At 38.3% G+C, this 16,778-nt stretch overlaps 1 protein-coding gene across 1 annotated transcript in view; it reads left to right on the top strand.

The window, feature by feature from the left end:
- The first annotated feature begins 6,395 nt into the window (after positions 1 to 6,395).
- Positions 6,396 to 16,778, top strand: part of nxph1 (neurexophilin 1) — a 77,383-nt gene continuing 67,000 nt past the window's right edge. The window contains exon 1 of the mRNA XM_084919539.1: positions 6,396 to 6,989. Coding sequence (XP_084775665.1) covers positions 6,936 to 6,989 — 54 coding nt within the window. The 5' untranslated portion in view covers positions 6,396 to 6,935. The remainder of the gene's footprint in view (positions 6,990 to 16,778) is intronic.

A 16,778-nucleotide genomic window follows, 5' to 3' on the forward strand; every position in this document is an offset into this window, starting at 1 on the left:
AACATTATACCGGTATTACCGTGAACGGTATGATATGGCCCAGCCCTAGTCCCGAGTGCTTGCTGGTTGACTTCTTGTTTCTTGAAGATTAATCCCGTCCAGAAATGTGAAAGATCTCCTAAAAAAACACAGACAGTGGCTCCAGTGTACACTTTTCGTTGTTCTTAACACTGGGTTACACTTCAGCTCCTGGTATGTTATAACTTTGCCTGCAGAAAGATCTGTTGCTACAACTGGTCTTGGTTGTGCTGTTGTTCGTCTATCAGCCAGATGCAGAGAAGAGCAGAGGTCATCCCTGGACTGCCAGTAAAAAGCAAATGTGCTGCCTCTACTGGTCCATAAATTCTGGGATTGCAGGACAGCATTGTCGTGAAGAAACCTGTTACAAATGCATTTTAATAAAGTTTCTTTTTAACATTACTTGCAGTGTATGTTCATAATAGAGTTGATACACTCCTTATTAGTTGCAAGTATTTAACTCCATGATGGGAAGGAGGGTGCTGAAGGTAGACTGGTACACACTGACACTAACATAGAGCATAAGCAAGGAGAGGCTGCCTTAGGAATGTGTTGGGGTTATGGGAGGATGGCATTCCTGCACTGGCGATAGCGCAGCAAGGCACAGAAGGTGTCGGGTTAAGGTTGACACCAACCTAGAGGAAGCATGTCTGTAACAACTGCAGTAGTAGGGAGCAGTTGTTTTTCTGCTCTTTTCAGGGAGATGCCCGACTGGAGGAGAAGAAACATGAGCCGGACACCGGACTCACTGTGCACAGTTTGGTGTTATAATTGATTGAAAATGTGAATGAAATAAAAATGTTCGGTGTGATAATAGATTACAAACTGATACTAATTTTAAAAAAATGTTTCTATAATGCATAAAGTTGAATATCTGTCTAACCACAATGCTCATAGATCATTGTATTATTCTGTGGTCCGGCCACCTCTCAGTTATTGTGCTGAGTTATGAAACACATATGATATCAATTAAAATCCTTAACAACTTTGAGCAAAGAGCAGTCAAGACAGTTTGCTGATGTGATCTCTTGTGCATTGTTACTGGTTGACTTAATCAATTAATTACTAAAATCATCGAGAGAAAACTTGATGAGAAAACATTGTAGTCAATCTTTTAATTATTATTACACTTTAGTGCAGTAATAACTGATTTCACCAGCAGATGTCAGTAAAAGATCGCTTAAAGTACGCAGACTGCCCAGTTAGACCTGGATTTTGGTTTGGTGCTGCCTATTAATTCCTGACTGAAGACATGCAGCGATACAAGCCTCAAATACAACATTCAGTTAACTGAAAATTAGTTTTATTGCTCTTTTGAGAAGCTGGATGACCTTTGGAGCCGTCTGAACCTTATTAAGTCTCTATCTGACATGGCTCATAGCTTGCGCTTGTACTCCTGCTTCACTAAAAGACAAAGGAGGAGCAGTTAGCTGGAGAGGGATAGGTCAGTGTACATTAACCTCTGCCGTGAAAAAATGTTGCTGAAAACATTCAAACTGGAATCACATTGTGTGGTCAGTCATTCTGTCTGGGCTTAGAATGCTGCAGACTTGTGGCTTGTGCTGATATTTTCACTGCACAATGCTTTGTGTTGCAGAGGGATCTTGAAGGCAGTGATTCTGTCCTAATGCAGGAAGGTGCGTAGACAATTAAATCTAATTTTCTAATTGTTTTACTCTGCCACTGATTACTTTTTTGTCCTCTGCTGTTGAAGGAATGTCATTTCTTTTATTGTTAGAGCCTCTGATTATGATTGGATGCTGGGAAGTAAAAAGAGACATAATGATTGGTTTTGGTCCCCTCATTTAATCAGCACTTCACATAACAATGTCTCTGTCTTCCAATTATATTCCCTCAACCAAGAAAAGGATATCCTACAGCCTGCCCTGATCAATTAAGTCATTTCGTAAAATCTACTTCAGTGATTTTGCTGTAACTACAGAGACATTAAAATTTGGTAAAAAGATTTCCATCATTCTTTATTTCAAATTTCTCCAATGTCCAAAGATAGATAGATAGATAAATAAATAAATAAATAAATAAATACATACATACATACATACATACATACATACATACATACATACATACATAAAGCACTGCCTCAGCCCAGGAAAGCTGTCTGTCATGAGAAGGTTTTAAATTAGGCAGTACAGTGATCTGTAAAAGAGCAAAATCACAGAAAAGTTCTCATCTTGTGCTGTGAATCATATAAATCTGCCAAATATCAGGAAACAGTTTTTGCAGCACCAGATGGTGATGAAGAATGACTTTGTGAACTTGGTGATCTCAGAAATCATGTCAGAATGCACACAACTCGCCAATGTTTACCAAACTCATGTTTGTTGAAAAAAATGGCAAAAATGGTTATGCTATCCAGACACTTCATTTGGGTATTAAGTGGTAAGTCAAATACTCTAGCCGGAAGATTCGTTTGACAGTGAAATTTCAACTGGAGCAGCAGCGGAAGGCTTTCTAATTGTTTTCATTTGAGACTGATCATGGGTGGATTTACTCTAGTTGCAAAGTAAAATAACTGCTAAATCTACTGTAAACATTGCCCCAAAAAATCATCCTGTATGTTACAGTGTTCTAAAAATCCCTCAAATCTCAGAAATAACCTTGAAGAGAAAGTCTTGTTCAAAAAGTGACCAAAACTGTAAAGAAAAAGTAAAGTTGTGAAAAACCTGAATTATACTTTGAACTATTCTTTGAGAAGCTTATTGCAGACCCTTTTTGGGTTTATGGCAGCAAACCATAAAGAAGGAAGCCATGTACAGAAGTTAAGTCCTTAAAGTTTTTATCAGACGCAACTTTCAAATCTCTGTGTGGCTTTTACTTGAAGCCGTATTCATACCCTCTAATAAACCTACTTGCTCAAAGCTGAAGCTGGCAGTCATTCTAACTGTGATGAGGAAGCGATTGATGTGTAGCAGCTGCATCCTGTGACCAGCACTCTGCTCAGCCATTTGTCTCTGTCAGCTCCCCCTCAGCCCGCCCACCCCTAACATCATCTTGAAAAGCACTGGCAGCCCGAGCCTGACTGCAGACCGCCAGGCCTTTTGTCGCCACACATGGTGTGAAGTGCCCACCCCCACCCTTGCCCACCCAGCACCCCCACAGCCTGCCCTTTTGGTCAAGCCCAGTTTGATTCCTATCCCTTGCTCCAAATGTGGAATGACACTAGAGACGGCAGCTGGTTGGACAAACCTGCTGCCACTGCATCACGGCCATGCCTGAGGGCCCAAAGCAACATCTGCCCTCACAATCGGCGGTGGAGCCAAGCCAGCCGAACATATTCATGCCACCGGACGCCAGCATCACTCAGCTGGGCAATCATCCTCTTCCTCTCTCTTGTCTTTATCTGTTGCTCCTCCTCTTTGTAGCTCAATGATAAGCTATTAGGAAGAAGCTACCCTATAATTTCCCCCCAGCATTGAATGGGCGCCTAAAGGTGTGCTTTGAAAATTAGTGATTTGACCTACTGATTATGCACTGTCAATGAAAGATGGCTTGGTTCTGGAAAGAGGAAGGAGTGCAGGTGGTTGATTGAGAAGTAAGAAATGTAGTCTTTCTTCCATTTTGTAAGGGTTGGCAGCCTATGGACGTGTCCACATATCTCCTGTGAATGGTTCTCATTCTGTGACAGTGGCACAACTCAGCAGCTGAGCTTTAACTCTCTCTGCTTCACTGATGCTGTATAGTGCCCTTGAAAGGCGATGGGACTCATACTTTCTCACTAACTAACTCTGTTGGTGAATGTGAACACCTTCTGAAACATTTCCAAATGCACAAAATAGCTTCTCCACACTAATTCATCTTTTATTTATTTATTAATTTGTTTCTGCAGCAAGGTCAAGCCACCCTTAGCTGACTCTGTGGCTGTCATCTAAATGAGAAGCATTCTTCTCATTCCTTGCCAGCCTCCTCATATTTTCAGGATTGGGCCATGAAATGAAAGACACACTTTACAGCCAGCGTTGACTGTAGCAACCTATGACAATAAATGTTTTGTTTCTCTGCACTACAATGTGACACTTAAGGGCGCTACTCAGACCTTAATATGTGATGAGCTGCATTGGTTTGTACACTTGTGGAGGCTATACAGATAAGTTGCCACTGGACATCATTCAACATAAATTCAAAGCTAACATATGTGGATTATTTTTGTTATTTGATTATGTCATTTTCCAATTATAACCCTTATAGTATTTGTTTGTTTTGTTTATAGAAAACATTTGGAGGAGAAAATTCCAAATATTCCCTTAACTGACTTTCATTTTGTGGCCTTTTTAAATCAACTAAATTATTTGAACCCCATCTACATTTGATTATTTTCTCTGATTGAAATACATCCTGTTTTATTGGCCACTGGCCAAAATTTTGACTGACCTGACACACATAATAATAATAATTAAAGAGGGAAACGCTACACTGGTTTAAAAAATGTCCAAAATATGGTGATTAAAGCTGCGAATTTTTTCACTTAAATGAACTCGAGTCTTCAATGTGGAAACATAATGCTTGCAGGATGTATACATCCAGTTTCTACTGTTTCGTTGATGAAACAGCCAAACAAAAATCTACCAACGTAACATGAATACAACATCGAGCTGAACGAATGAGGCAAAAAGCTCAATTTTCAATGTTTCACCTAAGTGTAAAATTGTGTCTGAATAACTAATAGACAGGGAAACTACAAACGTGCACCATTATAAACTAAACATTAAAAAAAAGAAAAATGAAATAGGAATTCAGCATATAAAAATAAGTGATACTCACACATTGATCAAGCACAGCAATTCACTTCTGTCGAATCACATATTTATAAAATGTTCCCGTCCTGGAATTTCCATGTAAGGCAATTATACCATGGTTAAGGAAAGGGAAAGATCTCAGTTACAGTCCTCATGGCAACCTTTTTAATTACCAATCTAACAATACGTTTGTATACCCAGCATAGACATTTTTTTTTTTAATTTACTGCATATCCAATAATATATGGATATTTTAAACAAATTAAACATAATAATTTTTAATGGAAAATCCTGATGTATAGAACTGCAAATATAACATTTTTACTTTGGGTTTCACTGCCGTTTGAGGCCAATCTACAGCAAAGGTCCGGTTCAACTTCAGCAAATTTGTCCTACTGAAAAATAGTATTTTTTTCTATGAAACATTTGATCAACAAGGGGGGAATGTGGATTTTACCTTGAAATGTGAGCCCTTTGCCTTACTGTAGACCAGAATGCATTTCATTCCAGACACAATGGAAGTCAGATGGCCCTCGTGATTTATCTTCACCTTCACTACCACTGGATGCCATGCTGGTCCTGTGAAGGCTATCTGGACCATTCAGAGCAGGATCCCATCAGCCCCACTGTCTGAGTTATGGTGACACTTCCAGACCACTGCAATGTTGTAGCAATGAGCCTGCTGGGGATTTATTAAAGCGCAACCCCCCGCCCCCACTCGCCTTTTTCTTTTCTGCTCACCTCCCTGCCCCGTCTGTTCACTGCCAGAAAGGATCCTATCTGTCTATCCACAAACCAGAAACACATGCTCAGCATCTAAGCAGGCTTCAGTCACCTTGACTCGCTTCTGCTAGCATGGTGAGCAGATACACAGAATGACATACAGAAACACGTAAACACACAGCCATGTTTAGGAGGAACTGTCCTTTGGGTGAGTGGCACTGGGATAGCGTGTTTATTAGAGTTTCATTTTGCTTTGGTTTTCTGCAAAAGTTTATTTTCATTGAATCTTTTACCTACGATATGCTCAAACAGATTTAAAAAATTGTACAGTTTTAATTGTGATTTACTTGGAAGACTTTGGGTCACTGATAGTAATGTTAAGAATACTAATAAACTGATGCATCCCTAAGGAATAATAATAATAAAAATAGCAGATTATTCAAAAAATACAAGTGTATTCATTTGTATTAGTAATATTACAGAAGAAGCTGTAATGTAAATGTAAACTTTAGCTATAAAATGTGTTAAACTAGATTTTATACAGTGAAAATCTGAAGCCTTTTAACTTTTAATTTGTTCAGTCAAAGTAGTTTTGGTCTCTTTTTCATGTTGATTTTTGTGTTGTTGCCATGCTTGAATTTAAATTGCATCTAAATAAACAGGATGGGTGTTGAACAGTGGTTGAAAATCTTTTTAAAGAAGACTGCTAACAGCAAATATACAGGAAAAGGGGAATTCTAAACAACAGCTACTGTGCTCTGTTTGTTTAGGTTTGAGGCGCCCTTGTTGAAGGGGGGCTGCCTAAAGTTATTGGCATCATAGTTCAGAATGTCAGCTCATTTATCTATATCAGACGCACAAACCACAACCAAGGTAACCAGCATTTTCTCCACAAGCCTCTGTTACAAAACACGAGAGAGGGAAACTTAATGTTTCCTCACTACATCTTGGAATTTACTCCCGTTATTTTTTCCCCTGCCTTTTTTGCTCCCCCTCATCTCGTCCCTCCCCCCTAGAGCGAGAGTCTCCCTGGTTGTGTTGTAGCAGCGCGTTATAAAGCAGAAAGCCTCGCCATTCCTTTCAGATCGGAACGCTCCAACCGCTGAGCGTGCTGGCCATTAGACAGTCAAGACCTGAACGTGCTCACAACTATGACCCTCCTGCTCCCTCTACCTGGATTAACTCTTAAGTAAGCGCTGGTTGTCGCTACCTGGTCCCTCTAACGTCAAGCCGCGGCAGCAGCCTCACCGGCCGATCGATCCTGTTCCCAATCTGCAACTCTGCTTTGTTCTCTTGCCATGGGGTTCGTTGTTTCCTTGTTGCCTGGGCAGCTGATGGGCTTGATTGTGCTGTGAAGTGGATACAAGGTGGATTTATGGTCGTCAAAGCCGAAACTACCATCCGAGGGAAATTAGTGGAAGTTTGAGCTCCGGGAGGATGCAGGTGACGTGTTGGTGCGCCGTGTTCCTTCTGACGCCTGCGCTTTACCTGGTGAGTTAGATTTTTCTTCTAGTTCAACTTTTCTGCACTTCAGTTTTATTCTGTCAGGAAGAAGAAAAGCCGTGTTTGTTGTTGTTTCCACACTGTGTGAGGTCTGTTACCCTTTCAAGCGTGCGTACTCCAAATGCATTTACATTGGCAGTGAGACTGGCGACTGTTCGGGGGATTCCACCTTATATTGCACTGCTTAAAGTATAGAAGTGGAATTCAAAGTTTAGATACACACTTTATTATAACTATGGAACAGTAGGACTTGTGACAGGTGTGCCTTACGCTCAAATTCGCTGTGCGTAATATGCGCGAAGGAAATTCCCTCAAATATATTACATGGTATGTTTTAAAATTATACTTTTCATTTTGAACAGGTACAAATTGTAACACCTACATGTTCGATTGCAGACAGACACAGCAGTAGAAATGTCTCATGAGGGCGCCCTAACAAACCAAAACTCCCGATCAGTCGGGTCGTCTTACGCAAACTGTGGAGCCTCTTAGGCTGGAAAGCAACGGGAGACGGAAGTTGGAGTTTGGGATCGGTTTTGAGAAATGTGACAAATGAGCTTTTCTGCATACTTTAGAATGATTTCTTTAGCTACTTAATAAATAAATAAATAAATCCTGTGAGCAGATTAAACAACTGAAACATATTTCGCAAAAAACTAACAACGTGTTAGCTTGAAAAGACCCAATTCAGCTTCGGGTTCATATAATACAAGTCTAGTCATAAGTGGGGTTTTTATTTTGAGATAGCAAGAAAACAAAACAAAACAACAAACAATAAACAATAAACAAACAAACAAACAAACAAACAAAAACAATACTGATTTAGGCTCATCTGGCCGCACAAACGTGATTTAACAAACTGTTGATGATTGTCTACTTGGAAAAGAGCGAGATATAAGCTTTATTCTCGGGCCTGATATTTCGTATAATTTGAGGAAACAAAAAGTGGAAACATAAATTTGATTCTATTTCATTTTTTTCTTCGTCTTCTATAAGTCTTTAATTTAGCTGAGCAAACGCCATAACAGTGGAGTTACATATATATATTGCAGACAATATTCCGTTTCATTGAAGCAGAGCATTCACGGGGTAATTTCAGGTTCTCTGAAAACAGCTGTAGTCACTTAAGAAATCATAATTGTTGTTGGTTTGTTTATTTTAAATAAACAATGACCAACTAACTAAACACACAGCCGTATTTAAGTAACTTTCCCTTTCTTTGTCCCGGATAATATCTGTGTATCAGCTTTGCGGCTGTATTATGGGTCGTATCCCCCCCCCCCCCTCCCCCAATATACATGACTCGTTTATTTAAAATAAAATAAAATAAAATATAGGGGAAACACGGTTCGGAGGGGAGCTGGCCAAGGTGCTGAAATCATTGAGCGCACACTCCGAAGCATACACAGAAACACGGAGACTTCACAGGAAATATAACAGGCCTAAACACAAGATTATTTTAAAATTAAAATTGAAATGGTCACTGTGAACTAAACTTAGAAGCCTGTGTTGTGTGACCACTTTTTGACACCATTCTCTTCTTGACATTAATTTGCAAGTGGACTCCAATCTTTGGGGAGTACTCTCTGAAATCCCCCCTTAATATTTCCTTGTCCCGTTTCAAATTTTGAGGCATGGTATCAGTTATAGTAATTAAAAAAGATTGTGAATTTATTGTAGAATTGTCACACATTCCACAATATCCATTTTTAAATATTGTGGAATGGCAATGTCAATTCACAGTACAATAAATCCTGTTTGGCATGTTGAATTGAGTATGGAATGAACACACACACACACACACACACACACACACACACACACACACACACTCCGACAACTCGGCTAGGATAAGCAGAGCTTATAATAGAGCCCGTTAACTATCAGCCTTATCCACCGCAACGAGGATTAGAGCTGAACTTTGATGGTTTTATTTTGTGTTAAAGGCTCTTGTCTCTGCTTAAGCCTCTTGTCTGAGAGCTGTGCCTTGACCCCGATAACAGCACAGTCTAGGTAGACCGCTGCACATGTAAAAGACACAGCAGGACTTTTACTTAAAATGTCCACTATTTAATTTTCACCCGTCTTATTTCCATCTTATTATTACAATTATTTATGTAAGTGTAGTGTTCACATTGATTTATTTAAACAGTTGTTATGGATAATATTTTGAAGCTTCATTCTGTCTTTCTTTGACACCTTATGAAACGGTAATCTAAAACTATATTTAATTACAGTGCATTCATTTCATTAAAGTGTCATAGTTTCTTCATTACTGTTTAAATATGTCTACACACCCATCCTTATTTTCCACTTATGCAATTCAGGGACCTCACCTATGCCCGTTATTATATTATATTATATTATATTATATTATATTATATTATATTATATTATATTAATTACACAACCTTTCCTCTTGTGGTAATGATCTTATTATCTTGCTGGAACATTCTATTTATTTTAATTTTGGCTCATGTTGTATTATTATTTGATGCTGTAGTGACTCTTTTGTGTGGTTGGATGATCTCATCAGTTTGTCTTGTACTTATTTTTATAGTTAATAGATAGAAATTCTGACAACATGAGAGATTTAAGGATTTGAGTCACTGACAACAGCTTAAATACCAAACTGGCCTTGAGACAGGATACTGTCACACAGTGAGGTCTTTCGGGTCTGTAACTCCCACTGTCACCACTGCTACTGCCTCCCAATCCCCTACTCCCTTCCCTCTCACCCTTGGGACTAAAGGATGCAGTGGTCCCATTGGCACCAGTCGTCGTAGTCCTATTAAAGTGTTATTATAAACCAGTGCATTGGATACAATATCAAACTGTCTGTATGGGAGGCAGGAAAGAAAGTCCCACTGTGATGACTACAGCACACCTTACACAGTGTGACCAGCCTATTATCACTACCTCCACTACTTGTTCACCGTTCTCCTGACCCCCTTCTCAGCACAACCTTCACATCCACATTCCTCTATAATCCCCCCCCCCCCCCCCCCAAAAAAAACAAACAAAAAAAACAACAACAACAAAAAAAAAAGCCCAATATGCTTTCGTTGAGCTGTTTGAAGCTTAAATCAAGAGCGGGCCAGCATTAATTGAATTATATAGCAAATGGATTCTTGTAAATGCCCACATGCTGTGCAACTGAAGATAAATACACACATACACACACAAGTGGACAAGTGCATTGTGTGGTCATCAAGTAAGAGCTGCTGAATGTGTGAAGCTTTCCTTTTTCAGTCCAGATGTCGACTAAGTGAACATTTCTCTCAGTTCCTTCTTCAACCTTTGTGCTACTTAGCTTTTAAAGCAGCATGGAGGCGTCACTTTAGAGCTATGAGAGCTTGGCTGCTGGAAAGAGCCAAGTACAAAAGGGCTCAGAGTTCAGTCTCAGATAACAACAATGCAATTCCCCCACTGCTGCTGTTCCTGCCGCTGCCTTAGTGGTCTCAGTTCAGCCCAGCTACCCAGCTCTGTTACACTCACTGGTTTTCATTTAGTGACTCCACTGAGTCTTTAGTGACTAGTCACCAGCTGCTGTGAATTATTTCATCTACATCAGGGGTTTGCAATGTGAAGATTCACGAGGAGGTTTGGATTGTTCGGAAAAACGTTCCATTTGTTTTCGGAGAGGTTGAAGAGTGCTTCTGTAGGTTTTGTGGGAATATAGTCCTTTATTATTTAGTCCGTTATATAGTCCTTTTGTATTCTTACTGACCACTTGAAGGGCTTTAGTACAAGCCACATTCATGTAGCATTAATATACATCTATGGTCAGTTTAGAATCCTCAACAAGCCAAAATGCAGGTCTTATTGGAGAGAACCCACACAAGCACAGGGTGAGCATGCAAACTTCATACAAAAGAGGTCCCTGCCTGGATTTGAACCCAGGACTTTCTTTCTGTGAGTATTCATCCTATCACCATGCTGCCCCTAACCTTTTATTTTAAATGACAGAAATAAAACCTCGTGTTTTTCATGGCACCAGTCCCAAAGCACACAAGTTGTGATAACCCTTTGATATTTTGATCTTTAGCAGACAGGAAAATTTAATCAGTTTATCACAGTCGGTTTCATTCTTGTTTATAGTGTCTGTCCTTCCAACAATAACACAAATCAGAGATGATTAAAATAAAAATCAGCACTATTTCTTTTTGCTTTGCAAGGTAGATTAATAAATAACTGATTTGAAGAATTTTAAAACCTTTTCCCCACTCCCCACGTTGTTATTTAGAATTTCAATTGGCATCAAGAAAGATAATTATTATGGCAAAACTGTATTCATTAGAGAAGGTTTAAAAGAATTAGTAAAACTAGATATATCTACCCATTAGAAAAGCAAACAATAAAAATATTCTTCTGGAAAAAACATAATGGAAGGATAGAATCAAACTGTGATTCAAATCCAGACTTTTTCTCTATTGTTTGAAAATGAAAATAGAAATAAATAATACATAAAGAAACTTCTCAAATAAATGACTCACTTTTTCATAATTATTTTCAAGTTTAAATATATCAAATTCTTTATGAATTACTTCATGAAATTTATGAATGACCAATCTAATACTTTTGCCTTACAAGTTTATTTTATTCTACATCTGAGATATTAGGCTGCATTGGTTTATTAGTCAAACATCTGTATTGGACAGTATTTTCATTTTTATGTCTATCAACCATTAAAACGACATTCAGCAGTGGTAATGAAATGGTTATTGGAGAATTTAGTCTATTTTATATATTGGAGCCAGTTTTACATCTTTAAATGAATATCATACAAATCATAAGATTGTGTGATAAATCATTGTTGTTTGTTTATTATGAATATAAATAGTTCTTTGTTTACAACAAATGATAGGCAAGTTATGTTAAAGGTCATTATCTGCATAGATAACCACTGGAATCCTTCTAAAAATCCTTTCTTTCTCTTAGTGGTTATGTAAAAAAAATAATAAAGAACTTGAATTTATGGGGCAGTTGTTTTGCTTTCACTTTTATACTGTCATATATATATATGTATGTTTCACAATATTTATTTAAATGTACTTTATTTAAAATGTCTTCATACACACACACACACACACACACACACACACACACACACACACACATACATACACATATATATATATGTATATGTAAGGCCCATGCTAAAACAACTAGAAATTAATCTTGGAACCTCATGTGTGGAGTTCACCTTTGACCTTCAATCAGGACACTGCTGTGCGTCTGGGCAGGTAGACTGATTGTGTAGAACTTTAAATTGATGCATCAAGGAGACTCAGTTTTCACACTGCATGAACTGTAACCTCTGTGATCCTGCCTGTGAGTTCCAGATTGTCTGAGCTCAGACAGTTTTCTCCCACAAACAGTCAAAACAGCACTTGACCTTGGTGTTTTACCATAAAGTCAGTGGTAATCGCACCTACTGTGGTGCATGGAATCGGCACTTAAGTCCATTGCTTATTTCTTTTCTCTGCATGCACCATCCAGGGATGATTATTCACATCCAGATGAGGGCAAATGAGGGATATGTGCCTTAGATTTGCATCTCTGTTGATGTTAAAGGAGAGAGGAATCAACCTTAAATGTTCCCACAACAGCCCCGCAGACTTTGCAGCCATAGAAAATGGTAGTATTGTCATTGTGTGTGTGTGTGTGTTGCTAGTGCATTATGTTTGAAATGGTAAGAGTGTGTGATTAATGACTACAGCCTCTATTCTCTGCTCCTTGCATTGCTCCAGATTTTCAATCGTGTTCGCAGTTCAAAGGTTAAAGCTGGAGCTGATCGTTGAAGGGTGTTGTTCTGAAAAATCCAGCCCTGCTTACGACCTGGGTTTGATCCTGAGGGAAGCCTCAACCCACCCCCCACCCAGCACTTGCTCCCCTCTCCACATAGAGCAATCCTTTTATGGCGAAGTGTGTGACACCTTGATAGCAGCACTTTGAAGCAGCCCATGAAGCAAAGTGTTTCTAAAGGAAGGAAGGGACTAGATAACCTCATTCCACCTGCTTTACATCTCCAGGTATTCATGTAACTCTGGAGTCTGCCATGTGTTTGGTTCATTGCAGCTAAAGAGATAGCACAAACCTACAGCGCTCAAACTGAAAACTGTTTCACTTGGGTTGATTCAGATTTTTTGAGGGTTTTTTGGACCCAGCATCCAGGAGCTCATGTTACAGAGCTATAAATGGTGGATACAGCATCATACCTGTTTGTTAGATGCATCTCTTCTGCTGCCAAGTTTATATATATATATATATATATATATATATATATATATATATATATATATATATATATATATATATATATATATACATATATATATATATGTATATATATATGTATATATGTATATACATATATATATATATATATATATATATACATATCCTTGAGCACAGGTCCTCTACCAGAGGCCTGGCAGCTTGAGGGTCCTTGCTGTTCCAAGGACAGTGTTCTTCTAGACAGAGATCTCGGATGAAAGCAGGAGAATATGCAATTTGGTGTGTCATTTTTACTATTATTATTATTATTTATTTTATTATTATAATAGATTAACATTATTTATACAAATAATTTATAATGATTCATTTTATTATTATAAACACATTTCAAAGTATTCCAAGTTTAAAATGTATTAAGAGACATCATGATCACAACATGTGACCTGATCACAGGTGGATATGGTACACACACACACACACACACACACACACACACACACACACACACACACACACACACACACACACCACAATTTTGTCCATATATACTTTACTAAAGATATATATATATATATATATATATATAGTAAGGAAATGTCACAGCATTATCAAACATTTTAGAAAATAAAAGGATCAAAGCAGAAGGAAGAGGAGAAGTGGTGGAAATAGTTAAAATGGCTGCGTGTGTGTGTGTTTGTGCTGGGGGGGGGGGGATGCTTCCCTCCACTGCCTCGACAGTGATGGATCTGCCATCTGAGCTCTTGTCTGCTGCACAGTCCAGCAGTCACAGCATCCACTGATGGGAATTACGAGCCATGTCCGTTATCTTCTACTTTAGATCTTTCCATCCTGTTGGGATACAGTGCTCGGGTATGTGGGTGCTGTCACTTCACTGCAGACACATGTATAGATGACTTATGAAAAAAGTGAGTGAGTGATGAATACCTATGTGTGCTCTCAAAACTTGGGATTAGCCCCATATATTGCTTGACATTATTGCACTATTTGTGTGAAATCATTACAGCGAAATCAGGGAGGATTTTTCTTAACAGTGTAAAATCTAAGGAGCTGGTAAAGAATTGTGTTCATCTCAAAGTCAGTAGAGATTTTCATTTTTAAGCTGTTTTCTATATTACAACTCATTAAACCTCTAAGACACTCCTAAACTTATTAGAAAAACAAACAAATAAACAAATGTGTTAAGCAACCTTTGACACAACCACAATGTGAGTAAACCATTTGAATCAATTAACCCTTAATAATCCTAACTCACTCTTCTTCACAAAATAGTCCAATCAAATGGAAGTCTTCAAATTAAAAAAATTGTTTTCCCATTTTTAAGTCTCCCATTTGTCCAGTACAAAGCTCCACTGTCCACAGGGTACTCATCCACTTAACTATCGGATTAACTGGTCTCATAATGACAACTCGTACTTAACTTTGATATCATCGGTAATCAGTTATGGAAATCAAAACACCATGGTGTGCTAATTGTTTATATTTAGAGGTAAGTCCTTTAACCATATCAAGGTTCCAATTCTGCCAGCAACAAAGAGAAATAGATATAGATGCAGACAGATATAATGTGATATAATGTGAATGTGTGAGTATCATATAAATTAATGAGCTAGCCAGTTTCCGTCAAAAGATGATATACCATGCTCTGACTGAAGGATAAATAAACACAGCAAATAAAGCATACAGCTCTCTGAAATCACTTTGGATGTAAATAATGATAGAAACAACAGCAGGTTTCTTTTTAGGGTTATTGAAGTTGAGCTAGTTTATACATAATGGTGTGCTACCTGGTGGGTAGAAAGGGAAATGTAGTGGGAGTCACATAGCACAGACAGATTAATGAACAGTCAGCAAGCAAGAAAAAAGAGAAGAAGAGAAAAAAATTGAACATATAATACACAATATGTAAAACATGATATAATACTCAAGGGTTTTAATTACAACATATTTAATTTCTTAAGGTTAGATACTCTTTTCTGAACTTTGCCATTAAGGCTGCACACAGGGCAGCTGTGGCTACAATGTAGCTGCCATCACCAGTGTGTGAATGTGTGGATGACTGAATGTAGTGTAAAGCGCTTTGGGGTCCATAGGGACTAAGTAAAGTGCTATACAAATACAGGCCATTTACCATTTAGGAGGTGTTAAATTTAGTATTTTGGAGTGAGAATTTGCTGGTGTGGATAAGAACCTTTCCAAGAATTATAAATTAATTAGCAACAGCTATCACTGTCCTTAAGAATACTTTTATCTATACCCAATAGTAGGGCTGCAACCAAAGATCATTTTGGTAGCTGACTAATCTGCCAATTTCTTGTTTTGATTAGATGATTATTTCAGTAACTCTTATCTCCGCTTCCTGAGTTTGTCCTGCAAAGAGGCTCATGCACCTCTCAAATGGCTGAAGTCATGACAGAGAGCATCTTTAGTGTGGTTATCAGCAGCTGGGAACATCATCTGGAAGATGAGCGCAAGCCTCACTCACGAGCATGTCTACTGCAATCGTGAATTCATGAACCGAATCATCTGTAAACTTTGGAAACGTTACAACTTTGGAGCCAGCCTTCCACGGGTGGAAACCACTTACTGCTAAAGAGACAGAGTGAAAGTGGACAGCATATCGTTGATTATTGGTTCTGTTATTATATAACTAACATAAATTAATATATGCCTATTGACCGCAACCAACCAACCAACCAACCAACGAGGTGTTGTAATGTTCCGTACTGACAGAAGATGGCACTAAACATGTTTTTAAACTTTAAGCACTCAAATGTAGCTTCACAGACAGTGTTACATCTGTGTCAGTTTCTGAGAGCTGTCGTGTAAGTGGTGTAAATTAACCTTTATATGTGTAGTGTTTCATGTCCTGTTTAAGGATATTTTAATCAATCACACTTAATCATCACAATTATTAAGAGGAGAAAAATCAAAAGTTCTTAAGGTTCAGTTAATGATTCTAAACAAGACTGCTTTTCATGTGATATTATATCTATATCTTACGGAGCCCCGCAGGGGACATGGGAGAAAAAAACAATTAAGACAGACTTTTGCGAGATCTCGCAAAAGTTTTGCGAGATCTTGCAAAACAAACTCGGGATCTCGCAAAACTTTTGCGAGGTCTCGCAAAACAAACTCGGGAAAAAGTCTGTCTTAATTGTTTTTTTCTCCCATGTCCCCTGCGGGGCTCCGTAATATCTATTATTCTTCTCCAGTATTTATATTGAATCAAAGCAAAACCCTGGCATTTAATCTCCAATCACAACAGAACTGCTTTTGAAACCCTTGGTTCAGTTTCTGTAGTGTACAGATGAAACAACAGAAATGTGAGTTATGGAGAAGAAGAGGAAAAGGATAAAGGGAAGAGGCTGCTTCATGAGTACATTATTCCAATTTGTCCTCAATACCACATGTCTACCAGAATGGACTGTTTGTGCTGTCACTGTCACTCTCAGCAAACAGCTTGAAATATAATGCATCTGAGGAAAAGCACACTACACAATTGTCAACAGATGACAT

This window comes from Perissodus microlepis, chromosome 22, assembly GCF_051167445.1.
Source record: "Perissodus microlepis isolate ML-2025 ecotype Zambia chromosome 22, ASM5116744v1, whole genome shotgun sequence".
Taxonomy (NCBI): Eukaryota; Metazoa; Chordata; class Actinopteri; order Cichliformes; family Cichlidae; genus Perissodus; species Perissodus microlepis.